Source organism: Zonotrichia leucophrys, chromosome 2 (assembly GCF_028769735.1).
Source record: "Zonotrichia leucophrys gambelii isolate GWCS_2022_RI chromosome 2, RI_Zleu_2.0, whole genome shotgun sequence".
NCBI classification, from domain to species: Eukaryota; Metazoa; Chordata; class Aves; order Passeriformes; family Passerellidae; genus Zonotrichia; species Zonotrichia leucophrys.
The window spans coordinates 62,210,096-62,231,235 of NC_088171.1; the positions used below are offsets into that span (position 1 = coordinate 62,210,096).

The window sequence follows — 21,140 nt, forward strand, 5'->3', positions numbered from 1 at the left end:
GAAAAGACGACCTTCCAACCCCAACCTTTTTGCACCTCTCAGGATTTTGTTCCTATTACTCATTTCACAAGTCAAAAGGCTACTCCAGAACTGCATTTTGAAAAGCTCAGATTATATTTAGGTAATTAAGATTAAACAGACAATTTTTCAGAAATCCTTTACACATAAAAGTATAACAGAAAACATTTTTCCAGTCTGATTATTCCACTCATCAACACCTCAGCAATAACTGATTTCCACAGAAAATCTGTCTAGGAAAAGGAATTTGCTTAAGATTTATTATTTATTCTCTCTACATTCTATGCGGACTATTTTACTCATTTATATCTTGTACACGGATTTCACATTAAGATATAACACAAACTTCAACCTTATTTTTAAAATCTGACAAGTGCACAGGAGAAACAAGAAAAGCACCAAGTCAGGGTCAGTGTAAGACTGTACCTGTCACTGGGGGGCTCATCATCTGTCTGAGCGTTCTTCTGGGAGTTGCGTTTTCGCACTTTGGGAAAAACATTCCTTCTCACAAAGTGCCGATCGTGCGGCTTCAAATCCTCTGCTGACACGATGTCTTCAATATCCTCAAGCACTGGCTCACAGGCAGCAGGCATCTTCAAGAAGTGCTGGGAGAAGACTGGCATTAGGAAAGCATTTGAATACAAAACCAAGGCCTTGTACCTACTGCACATTTCCCATAAGGAAAAGTCAGATGTATCCCTAAGCATAAGTGCAATGTATCACGCACATAAGGGATACTGAGTACACACAAACAATTCACTACCAGAGACATTTCCTGAATGCCCTCTTCCCCCAGTACCTCAAACACAGGCAGGGACAAAGTCACAAACCATACACATTCTTAAGGGCTTATTTATAAATCATCTGTCCCTTGTCATCTCCTACCTTAAGCCCCCTTCACTCCTCTAACAAGACACATTCAAAATACAGGTATTTTACATCATGTCAGCATCACAATAAAATAGTGAGCTCCTGCCATATGATGGATGTACTTCCACTCACATCACAGAAAAAGAACAAAAGACACAGAACCCAAGTGACTGCTCCGGAGCCCATTCTGGCTCTCTTATCTGTGTGTGGACACTAACCAAGTATGTTTGCACAGTCCTTCTGAAAACAAACCAAACTATTCCTAGAATTCCTGATCCCACATGGCTTTCATCCTAATTAGCTCATTCACTGGGACAGTAAAATAAAAATTTCTGTTTTCAGGTACAGAATGTTAAACAACTATACCTAACTAATAAAATATATATATACTATAATCTGGCTAGAATTAATATATTAAAAGATTGCTAATATCTAATTATATTTTTCACGAGAAACTAAAGATATATGCATATGTATCTCCCAGCAGATGCAAAAATCCAGATCAGTTTTCAGGAATCAAAAAAAAGCTATTTGCTAGAAAAGTCTGTAAAAAAAGCTACTGCTTAATTACACACCACACTGTGCTGCAATAGAATAAAGTTAGAATAAAGTCTGAAGTACCATTGGAAACTCAGGTGTTTTACATAAACCAACAGCCTACTAAGGAAATCATACAAGGGTACTTCACAGTTTATAGGGAAAATACAACACTTTCTTAGGTGACCATGAAGAACAAAAAACCAAGGCTTTAATGTCTTAAAACTTATACTTCAGTAACTGAAGATTTGCTACTGGCATAAAAACACTTCCAGATGTTGCAAATGAATTATTGAAGAACATAAAAAGTTGAGCACCCGTGCACTTTCCAGTCAATCGTGCAAAATATACTTCAAAATAAAACTTCACGTAAGCTGAACCATCACACATCTGCATTTAACTTCAAAAGGAACAGAATGATGTCACAAAGAGGATGCATCTGCCCAAGCTGGCAGTTAGCATTCTTCTAGATAAAAAAAAACCCCAGGATCTATACAATAGTGCAGCAAAAGATGAAAATAAACATTTGTGAAAAGTCTAGCAATAAAGAATATGAGAGAAAAGTGGCATCTCTTATGTCTAACTTATACCACTGAGAATATGTACAAATAAGTAAAGTTCAAATCACTATCTGGAAGGGAATAAAAAGTTTTGATTTGTCATTTTTTCCTCTCTTACAGAAAAATACCCAATATAACAGAGCAGCTGGAAAAACAAATCAGCTTAGCTTATTTCAGTGACCCATGGAACTAAGAACACAGGCAAACTAAAATTCCTACCTTTTTAAGCAAGGTATAAATCCTCTTGGACTGTAAACCTGGGGGGTGGGGGGATAAGGAAGAGGAAAAGGAAAAAAGATATGGCGTGAAAAAGCAGAACTAGCAGACAGAAAGCCATGAATTCATGTTATTGTCCAACAAGCCCTCATCCTCCCTTTGCAGAAATACATTCCTTGCCCATGAGTTTGAGCTGGTATACACGCTGGCTGGCTGGCTGGCAAGGTGGAAGAGTTCCCACGTTTTCCCTGTCTCCTGAGCAGTGGCACTGTTCTGTTTATCCTTCTTCTATAGAGTCTTTTTTTTTTGTCTAAGTCAGATGTACTTAAGTTATCTCAGACTTCCTCCAGATTCTATCTTCAATCAGTTTAAAATTTTGAACAAAAGAAGGGAGAAAGATTAACAGCAAATTTTAGTTCAAGTCATTCACATTTTTTTTTTAAATTAAAACACTGTGGAACTTATGTTAAAACAGATTACTTGATATCTGCACTAGTTGCATATGCATGCATGAGATCTGCTTCACAAGGAAAAAACAAAAATAAAAACGAATTCCTGCAGCTATTCTGGTAAAGGGATTGAAATAAGAAGTGATAATAAAATTAAAAGTTAATGTATTCTTCTCGTACAGCCCAGCTGCACCTACAGAACTCTACATTTTTCTTTAAAAAAACCATTAGTTTAGAGCAACATTAGAGCAATTAAAAAACTAGAGCTGTTTTAACATCTTGTCACAACCAAAACTTCCAGTGTGCCAGTCTGGTTTGGCCACCCCTGCTCAACCTCCTCGCACATTCCAACGGGGAACTCCCATCCAGGTGGAAGAGGGCTGCTCTTTTCAGCTATTTACCAACACGTGTCTCCGGTAAAGCCCCGGGATTTTATTCCCGGCCCACACAGAGCAGAAGAAAACTGCAGCGTTAATACACAGAGACCGAGTTTGGAGCATATACATATGTTTTATGTGTGTGTGTCCATATACATGTACACATCACAGAACGATGGAATTGTTGGAGTTGGAAGAGAGCTCCAGAGATCATCCAGCCCTGCCACGGCCAGGCCACCTGGGGAGGTTACAAGGGAATGTCCCCACGTGGGTTTTGAACGTGTCCAGAGGGAGAGACGCCACAAGCTCCCTGGGCAGCCTGTTCCAGTGCCCAGCCACCCTCAATGTAAAGTTCTTCTTCCCGTTAAAGCGAAACTTCCTGCCTTTTAGTTCATGGCCGCTGCTCCTCGTCCTGTCACTGGGCAGCTGAAGAGTACGGCACCGCCTCTGAGATATTTACACGCATTCATGAGATCCCCGCTCACTATTCTGTTCTCCAGACTAAACAGACCTGGTTCCCGCAGTCTCTCCTCATACACATAAATATGTGAACACACACACACACACATATATATATAAACGCACACACAAGAGCGGCCCACGGGCGAGGGGCAGCCTGGCCCACGCACATCCCGGAGCCCGGCTGGGCTCGGCTCCCCCAGCCCGCCGAGGGTACCCCACCATCCCCGAGCCGCATCCCGGCCCCTCCGCAGATTCCCGCCCGGACGTTCGTCTCCTCCCCCCGAATTTAACGCGCAGCCCGGGAGGGCCGCACAGGGGACGGCAGCATGGCGCGGGCAGGAGAAGGGCAGCTCGGCCAGGTCCCCACAGCCAGGCAGGGGAGGGAAGGACGGGACAGGACGGGAGAAGCGGGTAGGGATGGACGGAGGGGAAAGGGGCCGGGGCCCAGCCCGACCCCGACACTCACCCGCGCCTCACCCGGGCTCCGCCATCGCGCCCCGCCCCGAGGCCTCGCGCGCGCAGCGGCGCCAGGACGGCGGCCGACGGGGGCCACAACAGCGCGGAGGGCGCGGCGCCGCCGCTTCACCGCTGAGAGCGCGGTCTCCCGGAGCCTCGGAATTTCATCTTCGTTTTCATTGGAAAACAGCAATCCCAGCAATGCCTGTCCTACGATGCTGATGTGTCTGATCCAAATGGGTGATGAGCTATTCAATGCTTTTCTGGCCACAACACTCTTTTTTTATTCTTATTTTTATTTTTCATTGTTTATTTCTTTAAAATACAATGTTAGCGGCAGCTTTGCTGAATACTTTAAAAGATATTGGTCAAAATATTTAGTATCAGAGGGCTGAAGTTTCTGGCACTGTTTTTCTCCAAACTTCTCTGTTTGATGTTTCTGGTTGTTGGATGGCTGAAGGTAAAGCTCTGAGCAGATTAAGCGTGCACTGTCCCTGCTGATCTGTGTTGTCGAGAGTGAGCATGTTATTATGGCTTTGGCTTTAATATACACACTTAACCTAAAACGATTATTTATACTGTATCTTTAGTATATTCTATTTTGAGGTAGTCAGCTTTGGGATGTAAAAGTCACCATTTCCTGTAGTTGCATTTCAAACGTTAGGTTTCTCTCTTTAGAAGGAGCCTTTGCAATCAGTTTATTCTTAAAAAAGCAGATTGTAGCCTCCCTGGAGCTGGAGGGAAAGTGAATTAAAACTCTGGGTGCACTCCATAATAGGTCTGTCGGTTGACTCACAGATAAAATGTGACAACTTGTAATTAAGAATATCATCTCCCTCGCCTTTTTCTTAAAAACTGGTGCTTACTTTATACAATGCTTATCTGACAATGCTCACAGGAAGAAAAAAAAAAAAAAAAAAAAGAAAGTGTGGACAAAGAAACAGGTGAGATTTAAAGAAGAGAAATGGGTCAGAAAGAAATAAGCACTTCACTTAAATCAGTCTTTAAAAACAAATCATTCTGAGCAGGACTGAGCACTATTAATACCACCCTGGTCTCATGATGAAGTCATTGTTACAGTTGAAGATATATTTGCCTTCCTATTTGGTCTTTGCTTAGGCACACAAGGACTTTCCAAAGATGCTCTCAGTGAGACACTGTCTGATGTGTAGTTTGTTACTTTTGCGGCATTTTTAGCCACGAGAGAATGGAGGGAAATATTTCAAAATGGGCGGCCACGCTGATCTATTTCAGACCACCTCCTGTGGAGTAAGAAGTCCCTGCCAGGTCAGTAGCAATGGTGTCTGTATCCCCAATGAGCATTTTTACTGCTGCCTCATCAGGGTAGCGATTCCTTTCCTTCTTTTCAGCTCGGAGTATTTCACATGCACTCCTGGGATTCATCTTCTCTCCTCAGGGAGCCCTGCCCTGCCCTCCCTCACAGCTGTCCCCAGCAGCCAAGTGCTCCTGCTCTGCTTAAAAACCCAGCTGGGCACACACCAGTGCTGGCTTACAGCTGGCTAAAAGAGCAGAGCACAGCCTGCAAGACATAACCAAGCATCTCCAAAGGGCCAGCACTGACAAGCACTACTCCTTAAGGGGTTAGCAGTGATCTCCAAGAGCAGCTCCCAAGCAGGAATAACCCATGAGTCCCACACCTAATGACAGAAATAGGCCACACTGATCAGCTCCAGCATGATCTGGCAGAGCCTTTACCTTGTCCTGCTGCCAAGAATTCACAGCAGCAAGCAGCCCTTGTGCCAGCACGGTCCCGGTGAGCCCCAGGATGTGGCCACAAATTGGAAGGCACTCTCCCAGTGCCATGGAAGCTCACAAACCTAAATTGCTTTGTAGCACATTCCTAGCAGGTAGCACAGCAGGGAGAGAAGGGAGCAGATAATTCCCCACTACCTCCTGACTGCAGGAAGAAAACTGGAAAAACTGCTTTTTATGTGACAGTGGCTGGGAGTACAACTTCCAGTGCTGGCCTTCTCTGGGCTGAAGATATTGAAGCATACGTGCTCCAGTTCCTTGAGCATCCAAAGAAGAGCTTTAGATTTCATCCTTTCCAAGTTCCCTGCAGACCTCACTTCCTACTCTTCAGGGCTGCTAGACTCAAAAACATCAGCCTCAGTTACTCAGTTACCTGAGTTGCCACCTAAAGTCATAGGTTTTGCCAGGAGCAGGTGGTTGGAAAAACACAAAAACTGCTGGGAAAATTAAATCCAAATCTCAGCCTCAGGTCCTGGTTAGCAGAAGACACATCCTTAGTGGGTTTAGAGCATCTCAACAAGCATGCTTAGGGAAGGAAAGTGGCCTGGGAGGTGAGGGCTCAATTTTTATATGGCAACCTAATTCTCTGATAACTAACATCATATCTGGGTGGAAATGGGCGGGAAGGTATTCAGAAGAAATGTCCTAAAAGAGACACCAGAAATTAGATATTTTTTTCCTCCACTCTTGAAATTTAGGAGGAATCTGGTTGGTCATTTGCGAGCAACATTCAGCACCACTCAGAACTGGTAACAGCCCATTTTTTCCTGTTATATATGACACTTTCTTCCTGTCAAGTTTTAAAAATAGTGGGTAAAGAAACTCCCAGACTTAATAAAGGCCAAGCAAGCATTCTTCTGATCATTGCTTAGCTGTAGAGTAATATCCAGGCAGCTCTTACTTCAGCATGAAAAGCAGAATGGGGAGATGAATTCTGCTTGTTTATGCTTTGGTTAATATCACTTCACTGACTTTGCTATTCAGACTCATGGTTCACTCAGTGAACTGTTTGGCTGCAGGAACGCTAATGGCATTGTGCATTAATTGTGTTTCACACAGGGGAAAAATAAGACATATATTAAATTTTTTGCTTTTAAACATATAGCTTTTTCCTGCTACCTCACATACCTTGCATTCTTTCTACAACAGAAATGTTCACATCAGCATCAAGATCAAGGTACAATTTATTCTTTCAGGTATAAGTAAAAAGGAATATAGTTACTGTTTCTGGTCATTTGTAGGTGGATGAGTTCTTACTGTACACGAGCATGAACCTCCCTTTTTTTTTTCCTAACTCCTTTCCTGTGTGTAAAGGAATAAATAGTTGCCTGTCATTCAGACTATGTTGACAGATTTTTCCAAAACCTTTTCCATCTGCTGGCAGCCAAGGAATGCAGCACACAGAGGCCCTAATAAAACCTCCCTGGAACTAATACTTGTACACTGAATAATGTTGAGGTACACCATGCTAGCCTGGAGGAGCAGGAATAAGTATTTTAACTGGCTGATTTGTTTTATCCTGCACCTCAGCACATCCCAAGTTTGCAAAGCAGATACAGAAAGTAGAAGGAAGGAGAGAGGAAAGTGACATGAAAACTAGTAATCAGAAGCAGATTCTAAGGGCAAATAAAAAAGTGCTTATGGCAACAGCAGCACAGAGAAACTGAGAACAAGCCAGGGAGGTACAGCAGATATTTATTGCCACCTCTGCTTCAAAAGGAGATCACAGAACACAGACTTCTGACCCTCCTTTATTATTCATTAAGAATATACAGAGGACCTTTCAGTAATCTTCCTTTCAGTACTGCTGTGTGCAGATGTTTGAATATATACAGGTGCACAGAAAAAGCAATAGCCTTCTCCTGGTGTGCAGGAAGTCAACAAGACACAAGTGACTTGCTCAGAGGTACAACATTTAAGCAATCAACTGTATTACTGTGATTTTATTATCCTTTTTTTTTTTTTTTTTTTTTTTTTTGCAGTTGATGGATGGCCAGGTATCTAAAAAGGTGCAGCACTAATACTAGAAAAGTACAAGTTCATAAATATAGGTCTGGTGCAAGGGACTGTTGGAAGTGACTCAAGAAAACACTTCTTTTCAAAGCTACTATTAGAAAACTTCTGGAGAACTATTAGTAGGCATGTTAAGCAGATCCTTAACAAGTACTTTAACGTTATTGTAGGATTAAATAACACCATTTCTATTTCTAACACCATTATGTTCATAATTCATATGAGAGGAGAGGTAATAAATAAAAATAAATCTTTATAATCCCAACCTCTGGATCACCTGCTGTGTCTCTTAACATGTGTCTTTTATTCTTGTTTCAGTCTGGCTTAAAAAAACCCACTGAAATTGCTGGCATCATAAAAAAAAAGGGATTGAAACTATCTCTCAAATGAGTGTTTGCACTAATAACAAAAACAGTAACAGGTTTCAAGAAACAGTATGACAGGCACCAAGACTAAGAAAAATTTAAATAGTTGTATACAAATCTAAAGTCTTTAAAAAATTTCATTTTTATTGATTCATTACCATACAAAATTTATTCAAATTACATCCATTTGAAGTGGTAAGATCACAGCTAGAGAACATGTCACCCTTTAGTAAATCTATTTACAAAACTCACCATAAAAGCTTTTTTTGTTGGTTTTTCCTTTTTTTTTTACAGTATTTTACAGAGGTTTGTTTTTTTTTTTAAACTAGCATACAATGCAAAGCTAAATTAGATTAGTATTTTGCCCACACACATTGGGACAAGTGTTTAATTTGTACAAAAAAAAGATGGTCTGCGTTAGTCTTCATTTTCTCTTCCCTCGCAAAAGTGCCCCTTTGTCTCGCAAATCTTCATGCTCACACAACTTTTACTTTCCTCTTCCACAAGACAAAAACTTTAAATACTACAATTTTATTTACAGATCCACATCTAAAAAAACTCTTAAAAAATTACAAACCAGCTAGAAAATATTCTGGCAGTGTTTACAAATTAATTCTATTGTACAAAACTGCTAGATAACTAAAGTGTGAGTTGAGAACATATATCAAATTAAATACAACTGCTGAATGATCTATGCAAACATTTGTACATATAAACACACACTTAACACTGTTTAACAGTTCTTTATGTGTTGCCCTTTATACATTTGTTATATTCCAAAACCCACACAGTCATACAGTTTCCTTATTAGTACTGTGACTTCTTGCCTTTTCGTGTGTGAGCTTTCATAGCAGCAACTCAATGGTACCAGAAAACCTGCATACATAATATTCTACTACAGTACAAATAGTACTAATTTTCTGAGTATGTCAGATAAGCACAACAGTAATGCAAACAAAAAGATTATATGGGCATCATCTAATCAACATTACATTAATTTAGCCCAGAACATGGCAAAATATTTTACACTCAAGAAAAAAAAATTATTTAAGACTTCTTAGAATTCCTCTGACGTTCAAAAAATAAATATTGGTACTATACTATACTAGCAAAGATCTTCAAAAAATAAATGCAATTCAGTTGATGTGGTACTTACAGTTATGTACTTTGGAAAAAAATTAGTTCCATTTTGCTGGCGAAGAGAATTATAAAAAGCTGTAAGCAGAGGAAGCTAACCCACTGAGATAAATATGATATATTGAACAAACAAAGCTTGGCATAAGTGTTTTCCATAGAGGGAAAAACCCACAGTGCATCTCTAGTAGGCACTTAACATGAAGCCCCACTTAGTACCACAAAAATCCTTGTACCAGTTCTAATGCACACTGGGGGCAGTAAAATTGAACTGTGCATCTTCGTTCTAGTTTAAAAAAAAACAACCAACAAAAACTACTTTCACACGCACACACGCGCACACACAAGCATTTTTAAAAATCTGCGATTACTACGAGAAGTGGCAGAACTTTATACTTTTCAATATCTGCAATATACACTACATTTACAGTGTATTTTCTTTTCATTAAAAGCTTTTAAGGACATAAGTATTTGACCTCATAATGAGACATATACATAGCTCAAAATGAGCATTATGACAGCAATTTAAACATTCCCACAAGTAGCTCAAGAATCCCATTCCACTCTTTTGCATTACTTCATATTTACGTTCACTGCGTGTACAATCCATGTTGTGACACTCCAAAGACATGCATTCTCTGCAGAAGGCACGACCTGAAATACTATTACAAAATGGTGATTTAGGACTAAACCAGTTCACGGAGCCCTTCTCCGTAAGCCCACTTGTCACGGGAAGCAGAGACTGGGGGAGTGTGAGGACAAAACATCCACGGTCACCTGCTTGCACCCGCTGACTCGCAAGGCACTGGAGCTCGGGAGCAGGGAGAAGGCTCTGCTGTAAAAGCCTTCCCTTGTTTCTTATGGTGTTACAGGGAGGATTCAATTAAAATATCAGCACTGTTCAGGAGCCTAGTTTATTTAATAATGCTATTTTTAAGGTAAGTAGAGGACAACTCTGAATGACGGCAGGTTTTTTGATTCCACTAAAAACATAGTTTAGATATGGACAGCACTTAAGACAATCAGCTGTATATAAATTCATCCATCAGTGAAGGAAGTTTCTCTAAATCATAAGCATCAAAGAGGTCACTGATGCCTTCTTCATCCCCAAGGCTCAGCAAATAATCTTCCTGAAGCAGAGGAGGCAGCAAATTCACAAATGGTCCTTCAAAGTTTGAGGGAATTTGGTCCTCGGTCTGCTGTAGAAGGTTGGCTGGAGAAGCCAATGGAGAGATTGTTGCCATATTTACTGAGCAGTCACCTTGTCCTGAGTTAGCAGAAGCCACTTCTGAGACAGGAGGAAGAAAGAAATAAAAAGTTGTCACATTTAATCTCAGTAGAAATATCAGACACAGATCAAACAAAGTAACCACAGCATAAAGGGCCTTTCAAAAAGCATAATTCCAACAATAAAAAATGGCCTCCATGTAATTTCTAGATTGTTTTCAATGTGTTACAAAGGGCTTCTCAAAAATGATCATATTGCTATCATCTCTGACTTTTCTATTTAAAAATTATCTTACAAGATTTAAACATCTGCAGGGGGAAATAAATCAAACACAGTAAGACACGCATTTTTTCATGGAGTTCATAGTCAAATCTGAGAATTTTCTAGGTACCAGACGTCATCAGTGAAGCAATGTAGTTTCACATATACCCATACACAGAGATTTCTGCCTCTTGTGTTGAGATGGATCTTTACTGCTACTGTTTATTTGAAAATTTAAAAGGAACACAATTGTCTCTTTCTTCAGAATTACATACACTTTGGTTACATACGATATGCAAACAGAAAACTTACTTTAAAGAAATGATGCAAATGAAAACTTATTTCTGACTATATCAACCAGAAATACATAGTGAAAAATCGATACCTTAGCTTTCCACTTCTTAGAAAAATAAAGCCAAAGAAAAAGAACTGGAAATCCAAAGTTCAAACTGAAACCTTTAATGTGAGCTTGAAGAAAGGCCATTAGTAGTGCAAAGAAATAATTTTACCTTTGGAAATGGTTTTGGAAATATTTCCATTGTGGTCCTGACTATAGGTTTTCATTGGACTGAGGGCATCATTTTCCTCTGGGCACAGATAAACTTCAATAGGTCCTTGAGTACTAGATAAATGTATCAATGCACTCTGCTAACAAAACAAACATCAGAATGGTGTTACACCAATGAACACAACAAAATATTGATGATACTGAGTAAATTCTTACTGGGCTGTGAATATTTGAGTATTGTTTTAATAATCAAAAGAACCTGAAAAGAACACCAAGCTATTTTTTTTTTCAAGATGTGAAAGGTTTGGCTGATGTATCTTGCAGACTAGAACATAAAAACTTTTTCCGCTGTCATGCACAAATGTCAAAATCCCACCATTTTTGTGTGTCATATCATAAGAAAGGAGGCATAAAGGATTGAACTCCAAGCATTTTCTTATAACCACAATAGCCTGCAGCATTCTGATGGAATGGAACTGTGGGATGCAAGTCACAGGCTTTATTATTATTCATAACAATAATATTGGATGTATTTGTATAAATGTTTCTACTTTAAAAAGATGCCAAAACATCTTTCCCACTTTCCCAAGGGCCTTCAGCACCTACTCAACTGAACTCAGACACCTGTATCTAAGTTCACCTATTTATCAGGCAATATTTCCAAAGAACATAACTCCAAACCCGATGCTGTTTTCTTCACCCAAACTACTTATTTAAGTTCTTCTTCCCCCTCAAGGCAGTGATTTTAATGGTGGTTCTGAATAGGAACTGCTAATTTGTTGCAAGAAGTTACACTTTTCTTAACTTTCACACACTGATGCAATAAACCAACATGATCCAGCCACAGAAAACCTGCAAAGCTGCTCTTTTGTGTTATGATGGAAAACCATAAATTACTCTGGTTATAAATAAACCTGCTGCTGCTGTATTGCATCAATAGTTTTCTAAAAAGCATAAATATAGGTATTAGGTACCTCTTTGCAGACTTGTTTAAAATATTTCCTTTTGTGCCCTTTGACAAAATGTTCCTCTTATTATTTGGGTTCTGACAGTTATGTAACATAACAGACAGCATTTACAAACACAGAGAACAGCAAATGAATGGGGGTTTGCCAGGGAAGAAAAAACAGTTAAAAGAGTACTTAGGGCAATGCTGCAGATAACTGGAGAAAAAGGAGATGTAAAGAGCAGGAGCTGGAGAAGGAAGGTACTATTGAGTGACTGAGGTATGCAAAAAAATGAACACTGGAATGTAATAGCATGTGACAGAAAGAAATAGGACTTTACTGCCTGAAGCTGAAAATTAAATAAGGTGGGCACAGAGGATAAGGGAGGTCTAAGCACTAATTTTAACGATCGTGTGCATCTCTCTCTGCCTGCCTGATTTCGCTGAATTAAAAATCAAAGCAAAATGCCCAGGGGAAAGAAACAGGAAAGCAAACAACAATAACAGTACATATTTATGAATACTGATAAAAGATATCCTTTTCTCATTGCAACAAAATGATTTATTCTTCCTGCCAGAACCTGCAACAAGGTTCAAAGGGGAAAGTAAGGACAAAGGCAAAGAAAAGAAAAAAAGAAGGATGGAAACCAAAATGGGTCTAAGCAAGTGCAGAATAATCTTAGGAAAAAAAGTGACAGGGAATCCAGAGTCTGATCCTGCCCACAGGGCAGCAGGTATGGCTGAGCTCACTTGGCCTGGTGTAGGGATGAAAGATTAATGCACAGCCATGAACAAAACATTTGCAGTGTTGGTGGGGTTAGGCCCATCTCTGCTTGCTCCTTGAGTGAAGAAATTAGGTACATTTTTGAATCTCTAACCAAGCCATTCCTGCAAATTATTCCCATTTGCCCAACATACGTGGGTCCATCTTCCCAAGTGAGAATTAAAGTGAGTGCCAATGAAGCAAAGACGATGATGAAAGAAGGAAGGGCAAGAATGTGTTCTAGGAGTAAAACACAAATTTCTACAATACCTCTAGTACTTCAGAAAATAAATTCCTACATGAAAACATGCTTCAATAAATTAGGATATCAGTTATATGCATTGTCAAGATGCTTAAGGCATTGAGTTATCCATTAACTTTTTAACTAAGATAAGAAAGCTGAATTTCTTGTGAAAGACTTGACATTGTAAAAAACCAAGGAAATTTCAATTGTCAAGGGAGAGCTTCTCTTTATGTAAAGCATAGCAAAAGAAAATATCTGTAAATAGTGTTGATTACTCTGAAGAAATATGAAAGTGAGTGAAAAGGAACAAATAATAATTGTTCTGTGTGAATTGATGTTTAAAGTTTCCCCTTCCTTTTCTACAGAAACATCCCTAAAATGTGTAAGCATATAGGACTGTGTACGTGGGCACATATCACAGTAAGACTCAGGAGATGCTGCATCTGCAGAAAAATTATATGTAACCAGGCAGGAAATGCCAGATTCTCCTTACCTCCACTGGGTCAGGCACTTCAAGTCTTGTTTCTGGAGGAGCTTTCACAACTATAACAGTTTGGTCTTTAAGGCCACTAATTTTTCTAATATCTTGGTACGTCACGTAAGCTAATGTAATCAGTGTTAAGGAATTTTCCATCCCAGGTTACAACACACTCACACTATTAGAAAAGGCAGAAGTCTTTCAATTATTTTTCCATTTTCTCAATTTTCAACAAAGCTCTTAACCCAAGGTTTTCTGTTTCTCTACACTGTGATTGCCACTGTGAAGCCCTGTGAGAACTTCCCTTTGATGTCACAGCTGGGGCCACCACTCAGGGAACAAAAGGGATTCTCTGTGCTGACTGCTCCTCCCTCTCCTCCTCTATATGGGGGAAACTACAGAAGCTCAGGTTCAACAATCTGAAACTACTCACAGACTCCATGAAGCAAAAATTTTTATGCACTTGCTATCAACATGCAGAGAGCTGAAAATCACTGGAAAAGTGTATAGGAAATTTATAGATGCATGCTATAGAAGTGCACACACAGCATCATCGAATCATAGAATGGTTTGGGCTGGAAAGGACCTCAAAAGATCATTTGTTTCCAATCCCTCTGTCATGGGCAGAGACACCTTTCAATAGACCAGGTTGCTCAGATCCCCATCCAACCTGGCCTGGAGCAATTCCAGTGGTGGGGCATCCACAGCTACCCTGGGCAACCTGTGCCAATGTCCCATCAACCTCACAGTAAAGAATTTCTGTCTAATATTTCATCCAAACCCGCCATCTTTCAGTTTAATGCCATTTCACAACAATGTCCTTGTTAAAAAATCCATCTCCAGATCTCCCATAGGCTCCTTTTAGGTACCAGAAGGTGCTATAGGGTCTCCCTGGAGTCTTCTCTTCTCCAGGCTGACAAAAATCCTAATTTCAGTTTAAATTTGAGGGGCTTTGCAAACATAAACATATAATACATAAAACCTATATAAAATATATATAAATATACAAACATTTATGCAACATTCATATATTTATATATTAATTTATATAATACAAAATTATTTTTAAAGCCTGTTTAAGCAGCTACTGTAAACCTCTAGAGTGCAGAATGTCAATTTCTGCATAAGCACAGAACAAATATGAATACTTTGCTGTTCAACAAGTATTTGTCAAAATGTCAGTGTTTTGGGGGTTGCTATATGGGGAAGCCTCACATACTGATCCATGTAACTGAGATGTTAAAGTGCTTTTGGCTCTGAAAAGAACTGTGAAATGGCCATGATCACATGCATACAGCTCCAGCTCTTTAGTTTTGTCATCTGTTACCTGGCACGACGTTTATGCCAGGGGAATAAAAAGCCTGACTTATTATACATCATTTTGGGTGGTGTGAGTGTGTGCTGTTACTGAGCAGTACAGCAAGACAGACTGCCCAAGCTCCAGTACATACTGCATCTATCTTGGATCAAACAAGTCAGGAGGCAAAGTGACAGGCCATCATCTTTCACCCAAATGGCTTTTATCAAGGCCTTTGCCACTCATTAAGTAAGGTTTGCAAAGGCAGAGTTCATCCCCACAGGACTCAGTGCTACAAAAATTCAGAACTGTCATGTTCAGCTTTGTCTTGCTTATGTCTCTTCATGGATTATACTCTTTGCTAAAGGCAGTACTGATCCTACTCCCCATTCCACTTGGTGATCTTTGGTTGCATCAAAATGTCTGTGAAATCCAGTCAAAAGTCAACACTCACATAGTTAAAGTTCTTTTTACTGGTACTCCCATAGTTACTTCCTGTCCTTCAGAACAGAGAATAAATCTACTTTATTAGATGCTACTTGAACACTATTTATTATATATAGTAATAAGTTTTCATATCAGCATTTGATAAAATGCTTTCTTGTATTGCTAATAGGTGGGAAATCCAAGAAAAAAATCTTTGTAATTAACCAGTTAATTACAAAGAGCATTAACAGCCAAAATAAGTCATATGAACCTTTTGCAATTATTACATTAAATAATTCAGCCTAAGGTATTCTGAGAGCTCATAGAAGTTTTATCTATATTTTGTTATTGATTCTCTAACCAGAGGAATCTGAAACTTTGTTGCAAGTTTAATACTAAACCAAATCCCCTTTATTTTCCTCTCTGTGCCTTTAATTTATATTTAAAGTGAAATAAATTTTAAAAAAATAATGAGTAAACAAGACTGTTACCTGATTAGAGACTCTCTTTACGCCTTTATAATTTCTAAACACATAAAACTGCAGTTTCCTCTAGACTTGAAAAAAACACAGGGCTATTGGATATCCTCACTCATTAATCAGTAAAAGTTCTTGGTTCTACTGTAGGGGAACACAAATATTAACAGTCTCCTTCATGTATCACCTTTTCTGGTTTTTCCTTTTCACATTCCAGAAGCACTGCCGGTTCAAGCAGCTTAAGCAGCTTTTATATCAAACCACATTAAAACCTTTTCAACTTCTAGAAGCTTCTGATGCTTTCTTTCAATGACATCACACAGAGGAAGTCTCCTAGTATTACAGGGCACAGCAAGGAGGCTGAGCACCTTTGAGGCTTTGGGAAAAAGGATATCTCTGATTCTCTGAGTCCTCTGTTAGCAGCTTGAGGTCCAGGGTGCAGCTTTGGATTAGCTCATCCAGTTTCTTCTCTTCCTGAGTCAGTTCCGTCACCTCCTTGGTGAGGCCCTGGCGCTGCGCCAGCATCCCACCGTCCTCGGACAGGCTGCAGCCCCTGCAGACACACAGAAGGAAGGAAGAATTCTGTAAAAGCTGACCCTACACCATGGTAAAGGGGAGAGACAGAGTTTTACACTGCAGATGAAGTTCTTCGTCCTTTCTCCCTAAACCCATCCCTAGTGAGTCAACATAAATGATGCTTTCCAGAAAAAGCATCTTTTTATCACAACAGCACATTTTGGAACTGCCACCAAGATGTAAGAGTTGAATATTTCCCACTACTTCCAAAATCTTGTTTCTAACCACAGCCTAACTTTTTTATTTGCTTTACTTTTTATTTTTTTACTTTTTACCATAGAAGGCAGTAGGTAGAGACACATACCTAAAACCTACTCCACATGCACAAGTAAATTAATTAAGCCAGTTTTCAAACAAAGTGCTGGTTTCTAATTTCCCTGACAAATGCTTTTCATAAACTTTTCTTAACAGAATAGATTCTTTCAAGAAAATAGGACTTTATTCTGTTGGAAGGCATTTTGGATAATTGCTTGGAGCAAAGTGTTAGAACGAAAGGTGGGAGAAGAAAAACACTGCGGCCCTGTGATAGTGAAATCAGCCAGCAGGGATGGAGAAGGATAATGAATACTTACATCCACTGAATGTTGTTTTTGGATTTTTTCTTAATGAGATGGATGCCTTCCAGTACATTGGTGATATCATAAATCCTCCTTTTTTGCACCTTGAGGACCTCTGCTGCTCTGTTCAAATCTAGGACCCCATCAGGAGACTGGCTCAGCAGCTGAATGAACTTCTTTGTAAGAAGGCCAAGGGATGTATCATACCGAGTCTTTTCCGAAGGAGATTTTGGAGCTTGGAAGGAAAAGGAAAAAGAAAGTTAAATCAGTTTTTTTTTTCATTTTGGTTCTGAAAGCAGCAACCAAAAATGAAATTACATATATTACATATATTACAGTTACTTCTTTCATTTTTACTGAAGAAGTCTCTCATACCTCACATTAAGACACAACTTACCACTATGTATTTGTATTTCAAGATGTACTTTTCCAAAAGTCACAGGTACATGAGCAAATATATACATTTTTTAAAATGCAAGTATTTCCAGCAGTCTGAGAGATACATATGGAAATATTCTGCTTAGGCTTTTACTATGTGAATTCATAATAGTAGTTTTAGTATCTATTTATCCTGGCAGCAAACCCAAAAAATCCCCTGTGACTCTCCTTCATCAGTCTGATAGCCAGCTTTCATCAGGGTTTGATTTTCCCCTCATGTGAGATAAGTGCTTCATATGCAATTAAGCAGGACTTAGGTGTACTTCAGTGGGTGAACACAATGACAGATTCCATCAGTGTCAGACTCCACAGCTTGAGAAAACTCAAGTGAATTAGAGGAGATTGATATAAAATAACAATTTATAATCATCATTGCTTCATAACCAAGCAACGCTCAAACTGGGACAGAGTATCCATAGCTTCTAAATTAGAAGTCAGCAAATGGCTTGGACCAATTCATGGTTTCCATGCACAAATGCAGCATCTGTATACTTCACAGATGGGCTTTTAAGAGTTTAAACACTTGGATCAGAATGATGCCTAATTCTAAATGTTCAAGGCCTCTCTGTCAAGGGAAATGAGCCAGCCATTATTACAAGTCTGCTGGGCTGGTACATCTCAAACCATTCATTTGTTTCCAGTATTTTATGCAGGGTAGAACTTGGGCTGATTTTGGTGGTCTTTTTCATGTTTTCAAGAGTCATGCCATACATTAAACTGCAGAAGTCAGTCAAAACTGAAAATCCCACTGAAGAGTGAACCTTTAGATTACCCTGAAATATTCTGAAGAATACAATGGCTTTTCAGTGAAAATCAAGACATTGCATCTTTGCAAAGAGAACCAGCTAGCTGTACTTCTTTGGGTAGACTCAGGGCTTGTCTGCTCTAGGAAATGGAAGAATATTCATAGAAAGGCTTGGGTTGGAAGCAGAACTTGGAGATCATCTAGTTCCACCCTCCCTGCCATGGATAGGGACACCTCCCACTAGACCAGATTGCTCAGAGCCCCATCCAGCCTGGCCTTGAAACACTTCCAGGGATGAGGCACCCACAGCTTCTCTGGGCAACCTGTGCCAGTGCCCCACCACCCTGTGAGGAAAGAACTTCTTCCCAACATCTCATCTAAATCTCATTCTCATCACTTACATGACCTTGTGGATTTAGAGCAAGGGTGGTTGGTTTGTTGGGGTTTTGTTTGGGGCTTAGAAAAGTGTAAGAGGATCAGAGTAATAATGGCAAGAAGTGGCTGGAGTCCCACCTAAAATGGCTTTTGCTCTTCATCCCACACCAAATTCTTTGTACAAGTTTATCAATGCTGCAGCAGCATCCTGTGCAGCAAACAGTACTGAATTTCTACAAGAACCCACTTCAATTTAAAATAGGCTTCATATAGCTTAATGAAATTTAGATTAATTAAATCAACTGTGGTTGTTTAACTCCTATGATTTAAGTTTCTATCTTTAACTACTTTCACTTCTCCTATCTGCCTCAATAGAAACAGCAGACTGGTGAGGAAGGCCCTTTGGCATCTCTTGCTCTGACATCACTACCACTGCTGCCCCAGTCCTCTCCTTGCCCCACCTGGCTCCCCCTGCCAGCCTAACTCTCCTGCTGAAACCCCCAAACAGGACAGCAGGGCCACAGCCCCCAGCTTCTGTTGCAAGAAGCCCACTTCCCAAGGCAACGCAGATGTGCAAAATTCAGTACTCAGAGCAACTAGGCAGTGGCAGTATCCAGAGCCCCACTGCAGGGACAGAAGGCAGCTCAGATGCCACAAAGAGCATTTTTCATGCAGTGCTGCTGAGGCACAGCTCGCATTCTTTGCAAATCCCTGCCCAGGGAAAGAAGCCCTGGCAGGCAGCTGCTGTAACTCCAGCAGCCAAGGAGGAGGCAGGCCTGATGAGCCTTGCCTAACAACTGTGCAAGCCATCCCATCAGGCACCTTCATTCCTCAGCATCCACCTCTCCAAGCACCCCAGCATCACATCCTTGGCTGAAGGGGAGGCCCTGGGCAGAGAGAATGCAGGCTGCCCAGCAGGCAGAGGGACACACCTGGCAGCCAGGAGCCTCTGCAGCCTCTTAGCAGCTCTGCAGCAACCCCTGCATGCTGCAAACCTGCTGTCCACTGCCCAGCTAGGGGGCTGAGTTTGTTGCATGCACATCTAGGTGAGGACAGCAATAAACACACCCTAAGCTAGGTAAGGCAGACTGATGACAGCATGTTACCAGCTCCCTTACTTTTTGGACTGTCTGGACTTCTTGTTGCAGCTCTTCCTTTCCCCTTTGGAGTCTTTAGTCCTTCTGCAAGATACTGGTGGCCACTTTCTCCTAGCTCCAGCCTTCGTTTTGCCTGTTAAAAAAAAAGAAAATTTACATTAATGCATTGTTAAGAAGTATATTTCACTTTATCAAACACATTATTGGGACTGCAGGAAAGGCAGAGAGTGGTGAACTTTTCACACCAAGGTATCAATACAGGTTCATAGCCCGTATGCATCACAATGGAATCCAAATATTTATTGGAATCTTAAGGCAGACTTAAACATATCACTCAAAAGCTAGGTTGATGAGGTTTTAATTTGAAAATTCAGCAATTTTTTTAGATTTGAAAAGCTGAGTGACCACTTCATGGTATATTTCAGTCTAGTCTGGACTTTCTTGAATAGGTATGAAAGATTTCAGCCCTCACTTGAGCTAAGAACATTTCATTTAAGAAAAACAAAGACATCCTCTCAAGCATCCACATGTATGAATCCATAAAGCTACATTTCCTTTGAAAAACTTGTTATATCAATCTAAGTTTCTGCAAAAGTAGTGCTAGTGCAAGTTATATTTTTCCCTTCACTGTCTGAGAGGATGGCTTTGAGGGGACCAATAATTTCCACTACTATGAACTTCCTACATGACACGACACCAAGAGCAGCATTGGACAAGTCTTCTCCTCTGCCTCTCAAAAACTTGTCCTCATTGAAAGCACAACAACTACATTTATTTTACATTAACTAGGACATGGGCTGCCTAAATTAAAGTAAGGTGGAGTAAAAGTAGTATTAGACAAAGCCTGAAAATCTGCTAAATGTTGCATTCAGCTCAAAGGAAACACATCTTGAATAACAAAAATAGTGAATGAAACCATTAAACTTTGCAGCACACAGGCAAACTGCAGTGAAAACCACCACCAATATGAATTCTGTTCCTAGACAGAAACACAATATACTATCTTTGGAAACAATTCTATACCCTTCCCTGCCACTCAGGTTACTGAAATTAAATCTGGGGATACTCGTTATCCTAACAATAGAAAGCACATTACCTGGAAGACACAGGAAACAGAACTTTTATGTCTAATCAAGTTTAGACAAATAACTGTTCCTGAAGAATGTTGTTTATTCAGTTAGGTAGAGCAATTCAGAGTACATTATTTGCTTGTTTTTTAAGATTCACCCTACGGGGCTGGATAATGTCTCGCTCCTCAGTGAACCAAGACAAAACAATACGTTCTGCTATAGAGTTGTAGACAGGTATTTCTGTATTGTGGATTTGTCTTATGCACTTTACTTTGCATCTGTGACCAACAGAAGGCTCTAAATAAAGTAATTTATATGCATTTATTTATGGATAGCTAAATAACATCTTTCTGTTGGACTCTGCTTGCAAACCTCAAGACTTATTAAAAGGCAAGTTAAAGCACATGAAATTCATACAAGCCCAT

General features: G+C 39.9%; 2 protein-coding genes across 8 annotated transcripts in view; both read right to left on the reverse strand.

The window, feature by feature from the left end:
* The window catches only part of CDKAL1 (CDK5 regulatory subunit associated protein 1 like 1), a 380,595-nt gene extending 376,551 nt beyond the window's left edge, over positions 1–4,044 (reverse strand). The window contains exons 1-3 of one of the 6 annotated variants that reach the window (XM_064705180.1): positions 3,956–4,044; positions 2,205–2,242; positions 445–634 (exon numbers count right to left, since the gene is read on the reverse strand). In XM_064705180.1, coding sequence (XP_064561250.1) covers positions 445–611 — 167 coding nt within the window. In that variant the 5' untranslated portion in view covers positions 612–634; positions 2,205–2,242; positions 3,956–4,044. Of the gene's footprint in view, positions 1–444; positions 635–2,204; positions 2,243–2,939; positions 2,965–3,612; positions 3,637–3,955 lie in introns of those variants that run through there. The other 5 variants (XM_064705176.1, XM_064705178.1, XM_064705175.1 and 2 more) reach the window with 5 other exon arrangements.
* A 4,176-nt stretch (positions 4,045–8,220) lies between these two features.
* Positions 8,221–21,140, reverse strand: part of E2F3 (E2F transcription factor 3) — a 42,074-nt gene continuing 29,154 nt past the window's right edge. The window contains exons 2-7 of one of the 2 annotated variants that reach the window (XM_064703408.1): positions 19,667–19,778; positions 17,006–17,225; positions 16,250–16,410; positions 13,674–13,786; positions 11,229–11,364; positions 8,221–10,518 (exon numbers count right to left, since the gene is read on the reverse strand). In XM_064703408.1, the coding sequence (XP_064559478.1) occupies positions 10,253–10,518; positions 11,229–11,364; positions 13,674–13,786; positions 16,250–16,410; positions 17,006–17,225; positions 19,667–19,778 (1,008 nt within the window). In that variant the 3' untranslated portion in view covers positions 8,221–10,252. Of the gene's footprint in view, positions 10,519–11,228; positions 11,368–13,673; positions 13,787–16,249; positions 16,411–17,005; positions 17,226–19,666; positions 19,779–21,140 lie in introns of both variants that reach the window. The other variant, XM_064703407.1, reaches the window with a different exon arrangement.